We start from the raw sequence: 18,985 nt of genomic DNA on the forward strand, positions 1-18,985 counted from the left end.
ACATAACCATGATAATGCTCTATCACTAAGACTACTAGATGACTCAAGCAACCATAGGTGACTTAAGATTTCATGTCCTAGACCTGCCCCACAGAAGTAGATAAATATGTAAAGTATGTAAATATATGGATTGATCTCATTGGAGCCCAAGCCATCCGGTTAGGTAATATTGTTAAAAAATTTGATTATTGTCTAGTATGAGACAGATTGCAAAAAAAAAATGTTCTATTTGCATTTTTAAAATAGCAGGGTTACTATCGACAGTTATGATAATTGATCGAAAAATGAGCTTCACTCTGCATAATGGGAAATCTTGATTATCTTTTTATCACTTGCCTCTCTTTTTATCTATGTACGCACAAATTACCAAACGCCACAAAATTGAGGGAGATCAAAATGTGCATAATTGTAAGCAAAACACAAGTACATCCAGATGTTATCAAGGTGATTTTGATGCTCTATCTCTTTGTGTTATATTCAAGGGTGTCCGTGTTTAGCTAGATTTGAAGTACTAACCTTATGGTGTGTAAGAAGCTCAGAGTAAGAAAACCAATCAGTCAGCGGAGCTATTCTTTCAAACATACCAACTTACTTGTATTTATACGTGCAAAAGAAAACAAGAAATCTTACTTAAATAATGCCAAACACCAATGTAATGATAATTTTAAGTATGAATTTAGGTAAATCAGATATTCCAGAAAATGGGAAATATGCACATAAAAAATTGGTTCTACCTCTCTCATTGTAGATCTAACTCTTTTGTACAGATTATGTGTTATATATACATGGATAGACTTTCTAAATCAAATTGACAGTCCTGTGTGTATTTGCAAAGCACAACTATCTAGTATTTGAAATACATTTTTTAGAAACAGAGGAAGCAAAATCCAAATCTTTGTATTTATTACAGAAACCTACAATGTAAATCTGAAGTGTAAAAGTGAAGTGTTACTGAAAAAACTAAAATTGTCCATTCCTTATCGGTAATAAGGAAATGAGATGAGTTATCGCAAGTTATAAATTATTGAATTTCAAGCCTCATGGTTTAGGAGATCGCAGCGTTCATACGGATAGACGGACATGGCAAGATCGATTCTGCTCTTTCATCTTTCGCCGCTGTGAAGTTGCAATTTGGAATATACAAACACTCGTGAATACCCTCGGACTAAACTAAGCTAAGGTTTTTTTTATATATATACACGTATATGAGACCGGATAGTAAGCAGGATATAAATTGAGCATAATGGGACTTCATATGAAATTCGATAAATTCAGTTGAGCGTTTGAAATCGTACCTAAAAGTAAGGAACCCTTACAAATACGAAGTTGTGTGGGATATAGTGATCAAATGTTATGCGTTGTAAAAACTTGTACTAGATGTCACACCTATGAATTGAATTGATTAGTGAAATAACGCAGTCTAAGCGCGGCCATTGCTTAGCCTGCTGTACTTTTGTGTATACAATAAGCGTCGAATTATGATAATAATATTTTTCTAAAATTAAATGTATAAATTTACATTCATTTGAATACCACATATTGTATTGGTGAGTTATTAGATTCCCTAACTTTACTTAATTATTTTCAATATTATATAGCAAATTTTGACAGCAAATTTGTATTTGGTGAAATTTGATATTTCAATTAAATTATTAATTTATCTTGCATCTTGTAAGGAATATTTTGATGTTTTAAAAGATTATTTTCATATTATTTATGTATATATAACTGGGATTTATTTGATTAATATTATAAAAAAAAGTAACTGTACTTTTAGATGCGACAGACATTGTTACATTAATATTATTCATTTCTATTTTGTACATACGCTCTGCTTTCATCCAACATGCAGCATTACAAATTAATGATGTTATGGGCGTACATTTTGAATAAGATAAATTTATTGCATCGCAAACGTTAGCGTTTTCTACTTACATACATTTTGTATTTAGATAAAACTAATTTCCCTTGAAATATTGATTTTAATAACTTTTTATACCGTGAATAAATTTAAAATGTAAGTTCTGTGCTTTTTTAGAATGGAGTGCTAAAATAAAGTTCCTTATCGGGAGCTATTTGCAACCTCTATAAAAATCTAGGTGGCCCAGAATTTAATACGCCTGATGGAGGAAGCTGTGGAGCAGGCGAGTGCTGCCCCTGTCGTAGAACATCAAACGGCGAGCTCGAACGCTGAATTATGTGACGAAAACTGGTTTCTGGTAGTTGATGCTGTTTTGAGAAATACAATTAATCATTTTTTTTTTAAATATTTCAAAGCAATTCACCTGTAAGTTGCGTAAAGTTATCACACCAGCAGCACTAATGATATGTGGAGTCGGTCCATCTCCTAAATCAAGCTGCAAGCTTTCTGACATATCACTACTGTTTACAATAGGACAATTGCTGACATTACTGCTCAAGTAGCTAGATCCACCAGTGCTGAGGTGAAGTTGACCCAATGACGCAGTGGCCATGGCTACATCAGGCATCATATCGGAAAGGTGTCCATTGCTAGCGTCTAAGCCACAAGCATCACTTTCACCGCTTCTGACCAAGTTCAGAGCATTAGTATGTGGAAATCGAAAATCACCCTCTCTAATTAAAGCCGGCAAATCGTTACGATGATGCACTGATGTTGATAGGCGAGCATAGCTTGTTTGAAGGGCCGAACCCGAATTTCCTGTCAAAAGACTTGTGACACCAAGTAGGCTATTTGGCTGCTGACGGGGGAAAGTCATATTTCGACTGTAACATTCATGTACACCATCTGCGCCACACGTAGATGACACTGATGAGGCCATTGATGAAGTCGACAAAAACGAGACGGACACAGCTGTTGGGCGTGTAGAACCGGTAGCTGCCGGTGATGGTGGTGGACTTTGATCTTCATCTTCTAATAGACATTGCTCCGGTTGTATTGCCGATTGGGCACTGTTGCACTCATCTCTGCCACTATTGTTAGTTAATAGAGAAGTTTCGAGCAGATCTGATACTTCATCCGGCAGATTAAACTCTCTCACGACACGAAGTCGTATTTGACGGTCGATTTCATGTTTTGATGAAAGTGGCAGAAGCAGTGCCCTTTGACACATTGGCGATTGGCGGAGCTTATGTTCACGCTTTCTCATTGCTGCAAGCGTATGGCTATCTGGTGGCGGAATAGCAGTAGGATCGATTTTTTCGCTATTATTTCCACTAATACTACAAGTGACACCAGGAGCAAAGCTGTTGTTCGGAGAAGAGTTTATGCGCGAAACCATGTAAAGGGTATCTGGAATGTCGGGAAAATGTCGAGATCGACGCATTCGCATAAGCTCAAGGTGATGATTTGATGATGCCATTCGATCTTCTAATAAGGCTTTTACTTCTTCAAAGTATGGCATAAAAAGACGTGGTCGTACAAAAAGACCTTGGTTTTTCCCTCCCCGTATCCAAGCATTTATTCGTAAATTTTCACGATCGTCACCAATCATATGTGATGGTGGTGTACTTACGAGACCACGGCGTATAGCTTGACAGAGAACTTCACTATTTGGCGGCAAAACATGATCCATTCTTACCAAAGGTAGTAGTTCGGCAAGTATTTCACGCAGCTCAACGTCACTTAAGTCACGCTTTCTTACACCCTTCCTCGCTACAGAGTGGGCAGTATGCGATAAAAGGTTTGGTTCGCGATCCTCCATGCGCCGGATAAGCTCTTGTTCCCCCCACTTTAGAACAGCCTGTAGTACTTCAAGTTCTGATGCTTGTAAAAAGTTACTTTGTAATACATATACCAACTGTGATTTATCTAACTGATTCAACACTGGTGAGGAGCTAATTGCTGAAAATTCTTCGCGTAGGTACTGGCAGGCTTGGCGAAAAACCCAAGCAGACCCATGTGGTTGACATCCCCATTTTAAAACCATTGATAGGGTTTCAAGTGACAACCACTCAAGTATTAAGTCCTCACAACCCTGTGCTAAAATATCAAGTTCTAGAAACCTGCCTATTTGATATAACTCCATCGCTTCCTCGAGAGTAGTTGGTCGAACACGACCAGTATTTGTCAACGCGTGCACTTCACCAAGGGAGCCGGTCGAGCATCCTGTGCCAGCCCCTCGTAGTATGAGCGCCAAGTCTACAGTATCTAAATATATAGCGTGTAGAAGCACACGCGCATATCTTTTTGGTATAACGGTCTCATCAAGAACAATGCGCGTTGGTACGTGTATAGAGCGCTCTACGTACTCGTCAATGTTGCGCGTTCGGCGGGCAATAAGATTTCGGAAAAATGGTGAACGGGCACTCAATATAGCTTTATGACACGGTAGCTCGAGTTTCGGCCGAAACCCGTACTCGGAATTAACCGATTCTTGACGCAAATAATCGTTTCCGCTTTCCGCTGTAAATACGAGTGCTGCGTCCGCATAATCCCCTGTTTCTAACAAATATCGAAGATCATGTTCAAGTGGGTTAGGTGTACCAAAATCGTCACCTAGTTGACGCAACAAATTGATATTAACGGTCGGGTCATGTGCACATAGATCGCCCGTATATAAATAACGTAGCAATATAGAAAATATTTTCACATCGATAGGTGATGTAGGAAGTTCAAGACATATGCGAGCCCCAAATCCAGGGCAACCAGAAAGCAGGTCTCGAAAATATGTACAACGTGAGGATAGTATAGAACGATGCACAGGAAAAATCGATCCACGAAATACAAGATCACAATCAGTACATAGATTTAAATCGTAAAGAGCAGCCAGATCTTGTTTATATGTAGTAGCTGGGGGACGCGCTAATTCGGCTTGCACCTGTTTAACATAAACAATTGTTAATACTGATTAAACATAATAAACGTTCACTTACCGATAAATCCCTTAATGCAGCCAACGCTTCGAACTCCTCACAGAGAGATGCCAGCTCAAGAGGTGTCCACTCAGACACAAAGTCCCGTAAGACTCGCGCATGATCACAGGCTTTTGAAGAACGCCGGCGACGTATAAACTTTCGCTTAAGAGTCGCAAAACCCGTTACTCGCTTTCGCCTCTGATCACGATGACAATGTGTACCGCTACAAGCATAAGTTGTGCCAGAGCCTTCAGTGATACCATTTGAACTAGTTGAGCCCATACTTGCAGTATTTGACACTGCAAATGCATTTCCATTTTCATTGGAAGCACCTTCGATTTCAGTAGTTGTGGCCATTGGGTAACCAACGTTGGACGTGTTTGAACCCATTTCCTTCTTTAAGCCTGGAATTCCTTAATACTCAAATTGATTTAACACATTAACTTGTTTGCGAAATGTAGCTTTTTCTTCATCTTGTCAATTGTGCAAATTGAATCTGCCGAATCTCTGTAAATAAGTAATTATTAGATTGTACTAAAAAAAATTAAAATTGCGAATTTCTGTAAATAAATAATTATCTTAGTGATTGTATTAAAAAAATTAAAATAGCGGTTTAAAAATATATCATGTATATGTCAAAGTTTTGCATATAGAACAGCAAAATGGGACAATTCATATACTGCTTCTCTTTTCAGCTGTGCGAAAGAAGTAAAACTGATGCAGTAGGACTCTATTAGAATAAATAACCTACCTTTAAAAATGCAATTCATCAGACAGACGGATACAGCTAAATGGACTTAGATGAGCACAATACAGTGGTTCACAGCTTATTTCAACCAGCACCTTAAAAAAAGTTTTTTGGGTTATAAAATCTAAACTATTGGGGGTATCCTAAAAATTTAAAAGCAGGTTGTTAGTGTGATGTTTAAACTAATATAAAATCAATTCATTTATTTTTTAAATATTTTTTCAATATTTAATAATGTTTAAAAACGGCTTATTTCAACCACAAACTTTGCAGCTGATGAAAGATCCGTTATTTTGCAATGCAAACGGTAGATTCATGTTCTATGCTTTATTCACTGTTTTCGCAGTGTGATAAAATAATTTTTGCAGAATTTTGAAAGCTGAACTTTCAGAAAAGTGAATTTAGCTAAATGGGACCACGCACACCTATTGAGCAGCGGGAACTTGTTCTCAAACACTATAAAAATGGTCATTCCCGTAGAAAAATTGCTGAGATGGTTGGATTTAGTGATTCTATAGTTCAAAGCATCATATACCGGTTTGTCCGTGAAAATAGAACCCACGATAAAGGCAGAAATGCTCCAAACAAAATTTTTAATCCCACGGACGAGCGCTATATTGTGAGAAAAATCCGGGATAATCCAAGGATATCGGCTCGACAAGTAGCCAATGATGTTAAGGAGGAGTTGGGCAAGTCATGCCACCCAGAAACAATTCGCCGTGTGCTTCGGGAACATGACTTTAATGGCAGAGTACCACGCAAGAAGCCTTTTATAAGCGACAAAAACAAGAAGTGTCGCTTAAAATTTGCCCAGGAGCACTTGCACAAGGACATTGGATTCTGGAATACAGTTTTATTTTGCGATGAGTCCAAATTTAATTTGTTTGGGTCGGATGGGCCCTCATATGTGTGGCGTAAGCCTAACAGAGAGCTTGACGCAAAACATTTGAGGGCTACAGTAAAGCATGACGGAGGCAGTCTTATGGTTTGGGCCTGTATGTCAGCCGCCGGCGTTGGGAACTTAGAGTTCATTGAGACTACGATGGATAAAGGCAAATATCTTGATATTTTGAAGTCCAAAGGAGGACTTCAGATTTTATCAAGATAATGACCCGAAACATACTGCGGGAATTGTCCAGACTTGGCTGATCTGGAAATGTCCGCACGTTATGAAACCACCAGCCCAGTCACCAGATTTAAATGTAATCGAGAATTTGTGGTCGATTTTGGAAAAAAACATTCGCAAACACAATATATCCAACAAATCGGACCTAAAAGCTGCATTGGTTGAGGGATGGGAAAAAATTACTCCAGAAGTCACCAAAAAGTTGGTGGAATCTATCCCAAAAAGACTTAAAATAATAGTTAACCAAAAGGGTGGTCACACTAAGTATTAATTTTTTATTATTTTATGTTATTTTAGTGTTATATAATGTTATTTCATAAGTGGTTGAAATAAGCTGTGGAACTGTTTTGGTCTCAATTTTTAGTTTTTAAACATTATTAAATATTGAAAAAATATTTAAAAAATAAATGAATTGATTTTATATTAGTTTAAACATCACACTAACAACCTGCATTTAAATTTTCGGGATACTCCCAATAGTTTAGATTTTATAGCCCAACAAACTTTTTTTAAGGTGCTGGTTGAAATAAGCTGTGAACCACTGTATGTTCATATACGCAACACTTTTTCTACCTTTTACACATTTTGTTTCCTACATAATTTCTGCACACATCTTCATAATCAAATATTACATTTATCAAAAAGAAAAAATGTATACATATATAATGTGCAAAATTTTGGAGCAGACGAAAAAGCACGCATTTGAATGTACAGTTTGTCAAGGAACTTTTTATACACTGAAAAAAATAATACAATTTTTGACTTTAGGTGCAAAGTTAATGGCCTTTATTTCAAATTTGAAATTTATTTTAATGGTAAGTTGTCTAATAATATTTATTGAATTAAATAATAAAAAAAACTAAAACTAAATGATGCATTATTGAAAAAGCACGCATTTGAATGTACAGTTTGTCAAGGAACTTTTTATACACTGAAAAAAATAATACAATTTTTGACTTTAGGTGCAAAGTTAATGGCCTTTATTTCAAATTTGAAATTTATTTTAATGGTAAGTTGTTTAATAATATTTATTAAATTAAATAATAAAAAAAAACTAAAACTAAATGATGCATTATTATTAGTTAAGGCTTTGCCCATAATCTGGATGGAGCGTTGATACTGTACAGTATTACTATTGTTTCGTTGCAAAATGTGAAGTTTTCCCAATATTTTTCCGGCTGACTAATTATGTTTACAGCTAGATTAAAGCCCTTTTCTACATTTACAAATAAAAGCAGTGTTTTCTTTCGTGCAACTCTTAAAGAGTAGCTGTACCTTATGATGGCGTATGATTGCCGTACTGTACTATTAAACTTGAAACTAATTCTAAAACAGATTTGTCCAACTTGTGATTATAATACATTAATCGGACCTCATCAAAACTTAATCTTTTGCCAGACATTTTAAAAGTTAAAGTTTTTAGATTGGTATTTAACAAAATTTCACAGCCAAATTGTAAAAAATTTTGCAAACAGACAAAATCAAGACACAAAAAGAATAGATAACGGTAAAGCACCGTTATTTCTAACAGTTAGTTCCAAGACTCAATGTGTAAACAGTTTCTTCAGTTTCTTCTTGAAAATTTTAGTTTTTGTTGTTTATTTTATTACGCATTTTAAATCTGCTCTCTTATTTTTATAATCTTATTTAAAACTTATTACTAAACGATAACGCATTAAAAATTTTTCGTTAATTTGAATAAAAGCCTATTAATTTTCACCTAGCCAATAACTCTACTTTTTCGGTGTGTAAAGAGTTATTGAAACTGTATTTGTGCACATGTATATGAAAATTACAAGCACTTGGCGCTGCTTACCATGTGGCTTTACAAATTGGCCAAACATATTTTTAGCTATAATCTACATATTCTATTGGAGTACCTGTCAGCTTAGTAAGAATGCAAACTTTTTAATATATATTGGTCCTCTTTCCAACTGAACTTAAACTTAAAAAATTTGGGAAATTAGGAGCGAGTATCCAAAATACAATAAAAACTAAAGTAGTATAAAATATACAAAAAACTAATTTTGGGAGTTCTAACTCATAAACCGTATAAGATATAATTTAATATAAGCATTTCGATCACGTTTTAATCGATAATAAAAAAAACGATAATTATCGGATTTAGGACAAATAGACGCGTTCACATATACGGAAACTCGGCTTGTTATCCTAATCAAAAAGGGGCTTGCCACTCCCCTTCTCCCTATTACATACATTTTAACAAACCATTATACCCTGATTTCTCACTATCTATGTAAACGCAAGTTGTTAGTTTTGTTTTGTTTTAACTTATAAAATGTTAGCTCCCTTATTTTTTAAATATTTTTCAATTATTTTATTTTTAAGAACTAAAAAATCAAGAAAATAACTATTCCATAATTTATTTCAACCACGTTTACTTACAGTAACAATGCAAAGTGTTTTATTAAAAATAAACATTATGACCACTACCATTTTATGACGTTACTCGACTCCATTCATTTTTGTGGTATATTGTTTTCTAGGCTCGTACACCAACCATTTCAAGACATTCCCGATGACATTTAAACGGCAGTATTATGAGGGCAATTGAAAGATCTCAAGATATGAGGAAATCAGGGTATAATGGTTTTGTGCAAATGTATGTAACAGGCAGAAGTTAGCGTGGCAGACCCCATAAAGTATATTTATTCTTGATCAGGACGACAAGCCGAGTATATTGAGCCATATCCGTCCGTGTGTGCCCGTATGTGTGAACGCGTCGATCTTAGCATCTATAAGAGCTACAGACTTGCAATTTTTTTTTAGGTCCGTGTATGGCACACGCAGGTCAAGTTTGTTTCAAATATTCGATAACTATTCGCATTTAATTGTTATCGAATAAAACCATTATTGAAATGCACTAAATAAATTTTATCTCGAACGTCCTAAGAACTAGAGCCTCCAAATTTTGTATTTAGTTTTATGTATATTTTATGCAATTTTGATTTTTGTTGGATTGTGGATACCGGCTCCAAATTTCCCCAAATTCTTAACGTATAAGTTCAGTTGGAACTAGGGCCATTATGTGAAGGCGTTTGCATCTCAACCAAGCCAATAGGATATGTAGATCATATGCTGAACATTTCATTAAAATCTATTAGGTAAAACAGAAGTTATTAAACAAAACGTTTGGCCAAGTTGCAAAAGCACATGTCAGCAGCACCACGCGCACGCATTTTTCCTATGTGTGTGCACACATACATTCAAATGCGTGTATTCTTTTCTATTCGAAGAATCGAAATTACGATTGAACTGTGCTGAATTATTGGCTGCTACTTCAAACTTGCAACTGCTTTGATAAGCAATGCAGTGGCTGCGTTGGTAGAGGCGGCGGTCGTTAGAGTTTAGTCTCAGGTTCAATCCTCGCGGCGACGATACATTTTTTATTGTTTTATTTTTTTTTTTAATTATGAAGTGGCGGTGTTGGTAGAGTTGGTGCACGTTGCGCAAACAGTTCGGGTTCGAAACCTAGTCTTGCAATGTCGTATATTATTTGTTTTCTTTTTTTGGAACACTCGATACGAATTACGGAAAATATTAAACTCAGAGGATCAGGGTATCTCCTAGTCGGACACTCCGACTAGAGCTTACTAGTTTTATGATCCTTTTATATTTTTTATTTTTATATACGCAGTATTATTAATACGACTTAACTGTAGGGCTTACTCCAATTATTTATTCAAATTGAGAAAAGAGTATAAAAATATTTTCATAATTCATGTTAAATCCGTATTTTGTTATTAAATTAATAGGTAAGTTAAAATCCCGATTAGAAGTGAGCAACTAGTCAACTGCCATCAACTGGAAAGTAGACTATACTTTCGCTATGCAAGTTCAAAAACACACGCACCGGTACACTAACAATATAAAAATATACAAGTACAAAGGAATTTTAAAACATATATTTCCGGAATAATACAATTACATCTAACGCTATATATCAAGGCTGTAAGTATGACTGTCTATATTAGAGAAGTTACTAAACCAAGCGCCAGGCGTACGCATTTTTGTCCATACGTGTGTATATACGTAGGGAAGCTTGCATTCCTTTTTGTACGGAGAAACGCAATTTTAAATCTATTTTCATCAGCTTCTGTAGTTTAGAAGGAACGCCGGATTTTTTATTTTTAATTAGCTTTAATTTTAATTAATTAATTAAATTAATTTTTTTTAAAAATCAAATGACGATGCTGGTAGTAGTGATGAGCATTGCCGAAGAGACGTTGGTCTGAGGCCTGGTGTCCTAATATCGGGGATTTTTCTTTTATTTTTTAATCATTTTTTTTCAAATATGCTATTTGATGGTGAAAGTATTCAATAAAAAAAGTTGCCCGGTGAAATTTGCTAACTTTAATGTTTTATTTCATTATTTGTATATTCTGTCACTATTGGATTTTTTATTTATGTTATACTACCTCAACCCTGTTAATTTTGTATTAATACTTTAAGAGTTTTCTACTACTTTTCACTTTTCCTTTTAATATTGTTATCCAGAGTTCTAGTCTACTGTTTAAAATTATCTTATTAATTCGGGTTTGTACGATATTATGAAAATGGATAAGTATTATTTTCTAAGTTTTATTTTAACAAAAGACGTATATATGGAGTCGTATATAAATAAATATATTCTATAAAATGTTCAACATTTGGCAACTGACGGATATTCATAGCAATAGCTTGGATTCGAATACAAATATATATGATTATTGTATACAATAAAAATAAGGTATCAAAATATCATTACATTTTTAATTGTCATACGAGTAATAAAGGTATTCTTGCCTTACAGGAACGGATATATTTAATAGCCAAAACTACCTAATTGCGAATGTAATAGTAATAGCGGAAAGACGAGAATGAGTGTCGAACTGAACGAACTTTATTGATTTGCCTTTTTGATACTGTCCCTCCTATGGCATGGTACTGGCATAAGATTTTACTTTGGAAAGAGAAAAATTACGTATACATAACATTCAAGTAAAAAGTAAACTCAGTGACTAAGTTGTTTATAGAATAATTTGAAATCTATTGGAGCTAGCATTCTTACTGACTTCATATGTAGTGTTGGTATCAGACCTAATAGACTATGCATATGGTAAATATATTATATTTTTGTATGTATAGTATATATTTAAAAAAAATTAATTTACATGAAACTAAAGCTAAATGTATACTCTACTTCCAAACACGTATGAGATATAGTTTAATAAGTCAAGTTTGATATTATTTGAAACAATTAAGATCTGCGTTCTATACAGGGATAACAGTCTTCAGCTTTTATATATTCTAAGATCGATGCGTCCATACATACAAACACGGCTAAACCGAGTCAGTTCGTCGTCCTGGGTAACAATTATATATTGTACTTTATACTTTATGGGGTCTTCCACGCCTCCTGTCTGTTAATACACTATGTTATATTATGAGACTACTACCAAATAAACAGCATTTGTCCACTTAAAAAAAAGTATGACGATCAAGCATATATATATATATTTAACTTAATATATATGAAACTAATGCAAAATGTATACTCTATTTTCAAATTTAATTTAGTAACGTAAGTTCTATGACGTTTTTAAGTGATAACATTAAAACGGGAATAATTATTATATATGCTAAGATCATACTAACAGGGTTAAATCAACTCAGTTCGTCGTTCTGATTTAGAATATATATATAATTTATGGGTAATTTAACAGTAACCAAATGACTATCTAGACGGAGTATTGATATATAGTCTCGGGTTTATAGCCAACAAGGTCTTTGATCTATTTTCTTCCATTGGTTCCCGTAGAACCGCAATTTTTAATATATTTGAATTTTTACGATAGCAACTGTGTTACACGTTTTTTTTTTATCAAAATAAATGGTTTCAGGGTATAAAAATTGAAGCGTATTACTTTTACTGATTTTCTTTACAAGAGCTTAACAGGGTATTAATTATATGCCTAATTTTAACACATAACTTAACTGACCCAGTTTTTTTTAAATGACCGATAACTTCTGTTTACATATCGAATCTATTTAGAGATAGCCAACACATTTTCAATTTATTTTCTAGTATAGTATATCAATCAAGTTAACAATTAGCAATACCATGCATAAATTAGCAATAAGCTAGATATATTCTCTACATTTCGCATTTATGGTAGTTGCTACTCTAATTTTGCGTTTTCCGCTTTCATATCAAATTTTGCGGTGATGGTATCGGAAGAGAACGAAAACGGTGTCTAATTTCCCTTAGTCACTCATTAAAAAAAAAAAAAAAAAAAAAAAAAACAAATTATATTTTGTACGATAATTTATTTTTAACTTCTTAACACGCAATTTCAAGCCTGAAGATGTATCTATTTTATCTATTATGTGATTAGGTGCATACACCTAGGTGTACTTGCATTTATTTAAATTTTAGTGTTATTGTATACATGTGTACATAGCTAATAATTGAAACAGCAGTGTAATTTGGATTCACGATTTCTTCAGGCGAGATCACTTTCACTTGTTTTAAAACTAATACATTTTTCACCAACACCTATACTTTATAAATTTTAATGAGTAATGAGTAAAGCAATGCCGAATGTATTAAATTACCTTGACCTACATTGCCAAGTTCACACAATAGTTTATATCTTTGATTTAAAAAATAAAATTTTCTCATGAACTTTTAGTATACTTATGTACACACATACAGAAATATATGTGTATGTACATAATGAATTAATTGAATGCATACACATGATCTTGTATGTTTATAACACATATTTATCATTAGTTTGCATATTGAAACATATTTTCGATTATTTTTATACATGTATTTAGTGAGATAATAGTGATATACAAAAAATAAAACCAATGTACTTTTAAACATGTGTTTATTAGTACAAACTTTAATATATTAGTGCAGACTGAAGTCTATATAAGGTTTGTATAATATAATAAACATTGTAAAGTATTATTACTCACTTGAATTATACATGTTTACACTCTTCACTATCATTTTGATGCAGTTTTACCGCACAGAACGTATGCCAATTTTTTCACATTAGCTAACGAGAACTTATCGTTGTAACTGAATAATTTTTTTTTTGCAACATTAAATAATTATCAGTACTATTTTCTGTTAATCAGTTTACCCATTGATAATGTTTATAAAAATTTGAAAACTATGCATCTAGCTTTATAAGACAAAATTAAGTTTTCACGAGACCGAGGGTAGAGATGTGATAAAATAATATCGGAAATACACTCGATAGTAATATTGTACGCACTATCGGTAATACGCGGAGTTTCCACTTCGTTTTTGACAGCATTCCTTTGGATTCCACTTTAAAGCTTATACTTTTTTATTTTCGTCGGGAATGAAAAGGTACGTAAAATGTTCGGCGTCAGTCTTTTTCCTGTTGAAAAATTTGAGGTCGCCTGCTTGAATGATATGGCTTTTAAATGAAAGTAATGAAGATATTAGGCATACCGGATGTATTATCGCAAAAGTAAGCTACCAATTTTTTTTCTGTTATATTTGAGACATCACTAGCCATGCAACATATTTGTCTTAACACAAATACTCAACTTCGTATTTGGTTGGTCCCCTTACTTGTGTGCAATGGTGAAGCGCAATGTTACCAAATCTTGGGTTGTATAAGCCAGAATGACTACTTTAAACAGCTAAACAAAAATTTTAAAACGTTTAATATAAAGTTTTATCTAGATTATTTGATCAAGATATAATTATCCAGAATTGTCATGAATTTGTCCAACATATATATATATATATATATATATATATATATATATATATATATATATATATATATATATATATATATATATATATATATATATATATATATATATATATATATATGAAACTTTGAAAACTGTTAGAAATAGGTAGCAAACTATGTGCGACTTGTTAAGAAAACGTCAATGTGTAACATATGTGAAGTGTGCAATACAGCAAACGTAAGGTGTAGGTGATCGATGAATATATTGATGTCCCATAGTGGTAATGACAGAGCTGAAGCAAGGCCCACACAATTCATTTAAGTCCTTGTATCAATAGTATGCAAATTATGACACAATTTATACAAAACAAGGAACAGCGATCTAGTTGAGACTACTCGAGAAGGAGACCTTAAAAAATGCGAGAAAAAAGAGGTGATATACCAATTATTTTACGTTTCTATATAATAAATCAAACTTGCATGCACACACATGCACATCTGCTTATTATTATATTAGGTTAAATTTACAACTCAACTTTAATTACCTATATACATACACATACATTTTTGCAGAATCAGTATATCTTAAAAAAATCTATTTCATCTAACACCAGATGTGTAGTAGCGGTTCATAAGCTTAAAGCTGTGTTGGCTCATAACGGGCGGCCGGGCTTAGGACTTCAACACCCTTACAGCTTATCAACCGATGATATTTGTGGTTTCGGATAGTTACCCGAATTCATAAGAAAACGCTGGAAATGTTTATGGACAACCATTAGTGAATATAGTTTAAAAAAAACGATAACAATAATAAAAAACAATTCATTGCTGATATCTTGCCAAGGTATGTATCAAGCTTATTAATGAATTAAAATGTAATTAAAGACAATTGAACCGCTCTTTTCTAAAAAAAATAAATTATTTAGCTTTTGTTTGCAAACGATATAAAACGTATTAAACGTATTAGTGCAAAACGATGAGTATATAAGTTTATTACTTGTTAATTAAAACAAGTAAAAAAGAAATTTCGATTTCGCAGGCTTGTTCTTTAAGAAAGCGTGTTCTTTTATGTCTTTTATGTCTAATATGCTACTTATCAACTTAAATGAAATGTATCCCTACCATGCTGTGGGTTAACGGCAGCAACAGTGCAAAGCCTGTCCATATTCTTCTTCGAATTTGAGAGTTGCTGGTTAGCGAGGTCAGCATTTTGATGCATTTCTGGTCGGACGATGTAATGTGACTTGTTGGTCTTGCTCAACTTTATGTGAATTTATTAGTTGCTAACTTTTTCTCCTCCAATTTACACTTGTCCTCTAGTGAATTTGTAAAAGAATGGTATACTTATAAATAAGAGGTTTTGATTCTCGAGTCTTTGCATATTGATCAGCCTAGCATTGTTTTTAGTGCAAGTCTCTTTCTGGTTAAGTTGTAGGATAACCTTTCTTCCCATTTTCCTTATCATCAAGTGTAGTAAGATGCTGATGAGGATAGCGGTTATAAAAAGAGAGACAAGTGCTATTCTATTGATTGTTGAGTGCACCTGGATCTTTTGCATGACTTTGCTATTGTTAACATGAAATTCTTCGAGTGCCTCCAATGAGGGAATTCTTATACGTTCGCTCTCCATCGGTGTTACATGTATTATCGGACGTCCAGGTTTCATTATCGAAATCTCAATATTACTGATTGTTTTCCTGTTGAGAACTTTTGTCTCGTTCAAAAAGCTTAACAACTACGTGTCTCTTAATTTTTTACTTCTTTCTGCCATTCTATGGTTCCGTTAAAGCCGTTTAGTAGGATTAGTCCCTCGTCGATTTCTTCTAGTTCCGGGACGTGGTCTGCATTGCTAAAGACGCACATTGCTTGTTCTCTCCTGATTATCTTAGGAATGCAACTATCTATAGTTAAACTGAAAATTGCTGTCTTATCGCAAATTGGTATTTTATTGTAGTTCTTACATTGAAATATTTTGTTATATTCGAGATTAATAATACTATTGTTTTTTATTACGGGTTTCAGAATTGAATTTTTACAATCTATTTCTTCTAAGTTGGAACAAAAGTGTAGTTCCATTATCCAAAATGGGAACATCTGCGTATTCTAACATTTCTTCGGTATTTAATGGTGGCATGTTACTTTTTTTAAATTTATTACTAATTATTTGTATTTCTTTTTTCTCAGTAAAAATGTATTTATTAGTTTTAATTTCGCCCACTGTATGGCATATTTAATGTTAATTATTTCTTCCTTTATCAGCCTGATTTGGTTTTGGAAGCTAACGGCTAATTCGTCTCCAACAAGTGAATCTTCTTTATGCTATTAGCTTGATCGTTAGAAAGTTTTGTCAATCTATTGATTCTTACTTCCAGTTGTTTATTTATTGTTAATTGTTGGTCGTTGTTATCTATCAGTTTATTTATGTTGTCCGATAGCATAACTAGGTCGTCATTATCCGGGGTACCTGCTAGATATTTCCATGCTGTGCCTAACATATTGATTGCTCTAGTATGACGTTTCTGGAATTCTACTATTGTGCTAAATGTAAACATTGTCTGTGCTCTTTCATGGTGTAAAGTGTGGTATAAAGGGTTTGCTTTAAGATCTTGTTCTGTGAGGAGCGAGAGGGTGTCTAATGCTTCTATAATTTGCGTTAATTCTATAACCTGTACTATTCGTGTTGTTGTTCCTATTTCTTTTATTTTGTTAACAGTTTGCGCATCGGTGTAGTTTGATATGGCTATGTGCCCTTCAGTCAGTGTTACTGTCATCGTGAAAATTAGCCTGTAAAAGTTTTAGATTTTTTATATTGCTCCTGTGTATTGTTTTTCCGTTGTTGTTAGTAAAGTTGTATTTTTGTCATTTTTAACTATTTATTTTCTGTATCTAGGTGAGAATTTTGTTCCTAGTCTGTTATTGATTTTGACATATGTTTCTTCACCTGGTGTGTAAGTGCGTATTTCGTTGCGTTTTTTACTATGGTTCTGTAAGCCCGTTGTTTGTTTTTGTCTTAGTTTGTCAATGTTCTCCTGCCTAGATTTTTCATATTGTTCTGGATTTGTTGTTAAATTTCTAAAAAAAAAAAAAAAACAAATTTAATGGTCGCTTATTAGTTGTTGAATGAATACTGTAATTATAATCGTAGATTGATTTGTCATAAAGTCTGAAAGTGTAGAGTGAAATCGTTCTTGTCCGTTAACTGCGCTTTTGTAAAGTGGAGTCTTGTAGATTTCAATCCCTAATTGGTCCCGCGTCATGAACGTTATGGACCCTGAGTTCAGTGATTTTTCTTTATCTACAACTACAACTTTTGGGACCCCATAGTAAAATAAAATATCGTGCAGTGGCTTTTTTGTGTCCTCTATTGCTCTACGTTTACTAATTCGTCCTTCGGCTAGTTTGGAAAACTTATCTATTGCTTTCAGAACTAAGTTCTCTTCTGTCGTGTGTATGTTGATGTGAATTATGTGTCCAGGATATTGGGGTATGGGTGTTTTATGTATCTGTGTGTTTCATGTCTGTCGTATTTTTCTTCCTTACAAATTTGACATAGCTTGACCAATGATGTTATTTTCTATTGCATCCTAGGAATGGAATGGATTTCTGCCAACTGTTTTTCAAGTGCTTTGCAGTGAGCTCCGAAGTTTTAGAATCTGTTCGTCCTGTTCTGTTTCGTTAGACAAGTCATTTTCTTGTCTCTGTGTGAATCTTACTTTTAAGTATCTGAAGTGCTTGGGATATTTATTATTCCGTTAATTTCAGAATGGTGTAGGTATTTTGTTAATATCTCTATTAGATTATGTTTCGTGAACTCTTGTCTGGTTATGAGATGTCTATGGAAAGTTGGGAAAGGAATTTGCAATTTATAATTGGTTAACGTAACCTTTGTCTATGCATAGTTGGTTGTTGAATGCATTCATCGGAGCTTTGATACTGGGTATTAAGTTATGGTTTCAGCTTTTTGTACTATGCTGAGTAGATGTATGTGGTTTGCTGTTGATAATGCTCCCGCTACTGTATTATCCCTGCCTGGTTTGTAAAGAAGTTCATAGTCGAATTCCACTAGGTACGCCTTCCATCTTTTAATTCGAGCGTTGCCATTCCATCTACTAAGTGAATGTGTAAGTGGTTGATGATCGGTGTATATTTTTACTTTTGTATTACCGTAAAGGTAATATTTGAGAGCTTTTAGCGCCCAGACAATTGCCAACATTTCTTTTTCGTTAGTGGCATAATTTTCTTCTGGGTCGTTTATTCTGAGATAGGACTGCTCCAATTGCGAAGGTGGATGTGTTCGTTGTTATTGAAATTCTTTATTAAAGTCTGGGTATTGTAGGACGACTTCCTTAGAGCCTAGAGCGTTTTTTATTTTGTTAAAAGAATCTATGGCTTCTTGGTTAAGACTGACTATTTTTTTTGAAGATTGATTTTTGGACACTCGTCCAACTTCCCCTCGTAAAAGAGAACTATGCTAACTTAGCAAAATCTTTTATGAACCTTCTATAGTAAATAGAGGGTCCGATA

The 18,985-nt window shown here is 33.8% G+C and overlaps 1 protein-coding gene across 1 annotated transcript; it reads right to left on the reverse strand.

Moving 5' to 3' along the window:
- Positions 1-1,734: 1,734 nt before the first annotated feature.
- On the reverse strand, positions 1,735-13,925 carry LOC111596962 (BTB/POZ domain-containing protein 7). The gene is made up of 4 exons (XM_023311423.2): positions 13,701-13,925; positions 4,855-5,343; positions 2,286-4,799; positions 1,735-2,229 (listed from the first exon to the last, which is right to left on the reverse strand). Exons 2-4 carry the CDS (start codon positions 5,224-5,226, stop codon positions 2,086-2,088), a joined length of 3,030 nt encoding a protein of 1,009 aa, XP_023167191.1. The 5' UTR covers positions 5,227-5,343; positions 13,701-13,925; the 3' UTR covers positions 1,735-2,085.
- Between the last annotated feature and the right edge of the window lie 5,060 nt (positions 13,926-18,985).

The sequence above is a fragment of the Drosophila hydei genome, unplaced genomic scaffold (assembly GCF_003285905.1).
Source record: "Drosophila hydei strain 15085-1641.00,03,60 unplaced genomic scaffold, DhydRS2 tig00000271-arrow-arrow-pilon, whole genome shotgun sequence".
Lineage (NCBI taxonomy): Eukaryota > Metazoa > Arthropoda > Insecta > Diptera > Drosophilidae > Drosophila > Drosophila hydei.

Excerpts from the sequence above, each read along its gene's own strand:
- LOC111596962 (XM_023311423.2), bottom strand. The coding sequence starts at position 5,226 with ATGGGTTCAAACACGTCCAACGTTGGTTACCCAATGGCCACAACTACT. Across the intron at positions 4,800-4,854 it reads CTGCATTAAGGGATTTATCG|GTGCAAGCCGAATTAGCGCG; the intron begins GTAAGTGAACGT and ends TATGTTAAACAG. Across the intron at positions 2,230-2,285 it reads TAACTTTACGCAACTTACAG|CATCAACTACCAGAAACCAG; the intron begins GTGAATTGCTTT and ends TTCTCAAAACAG.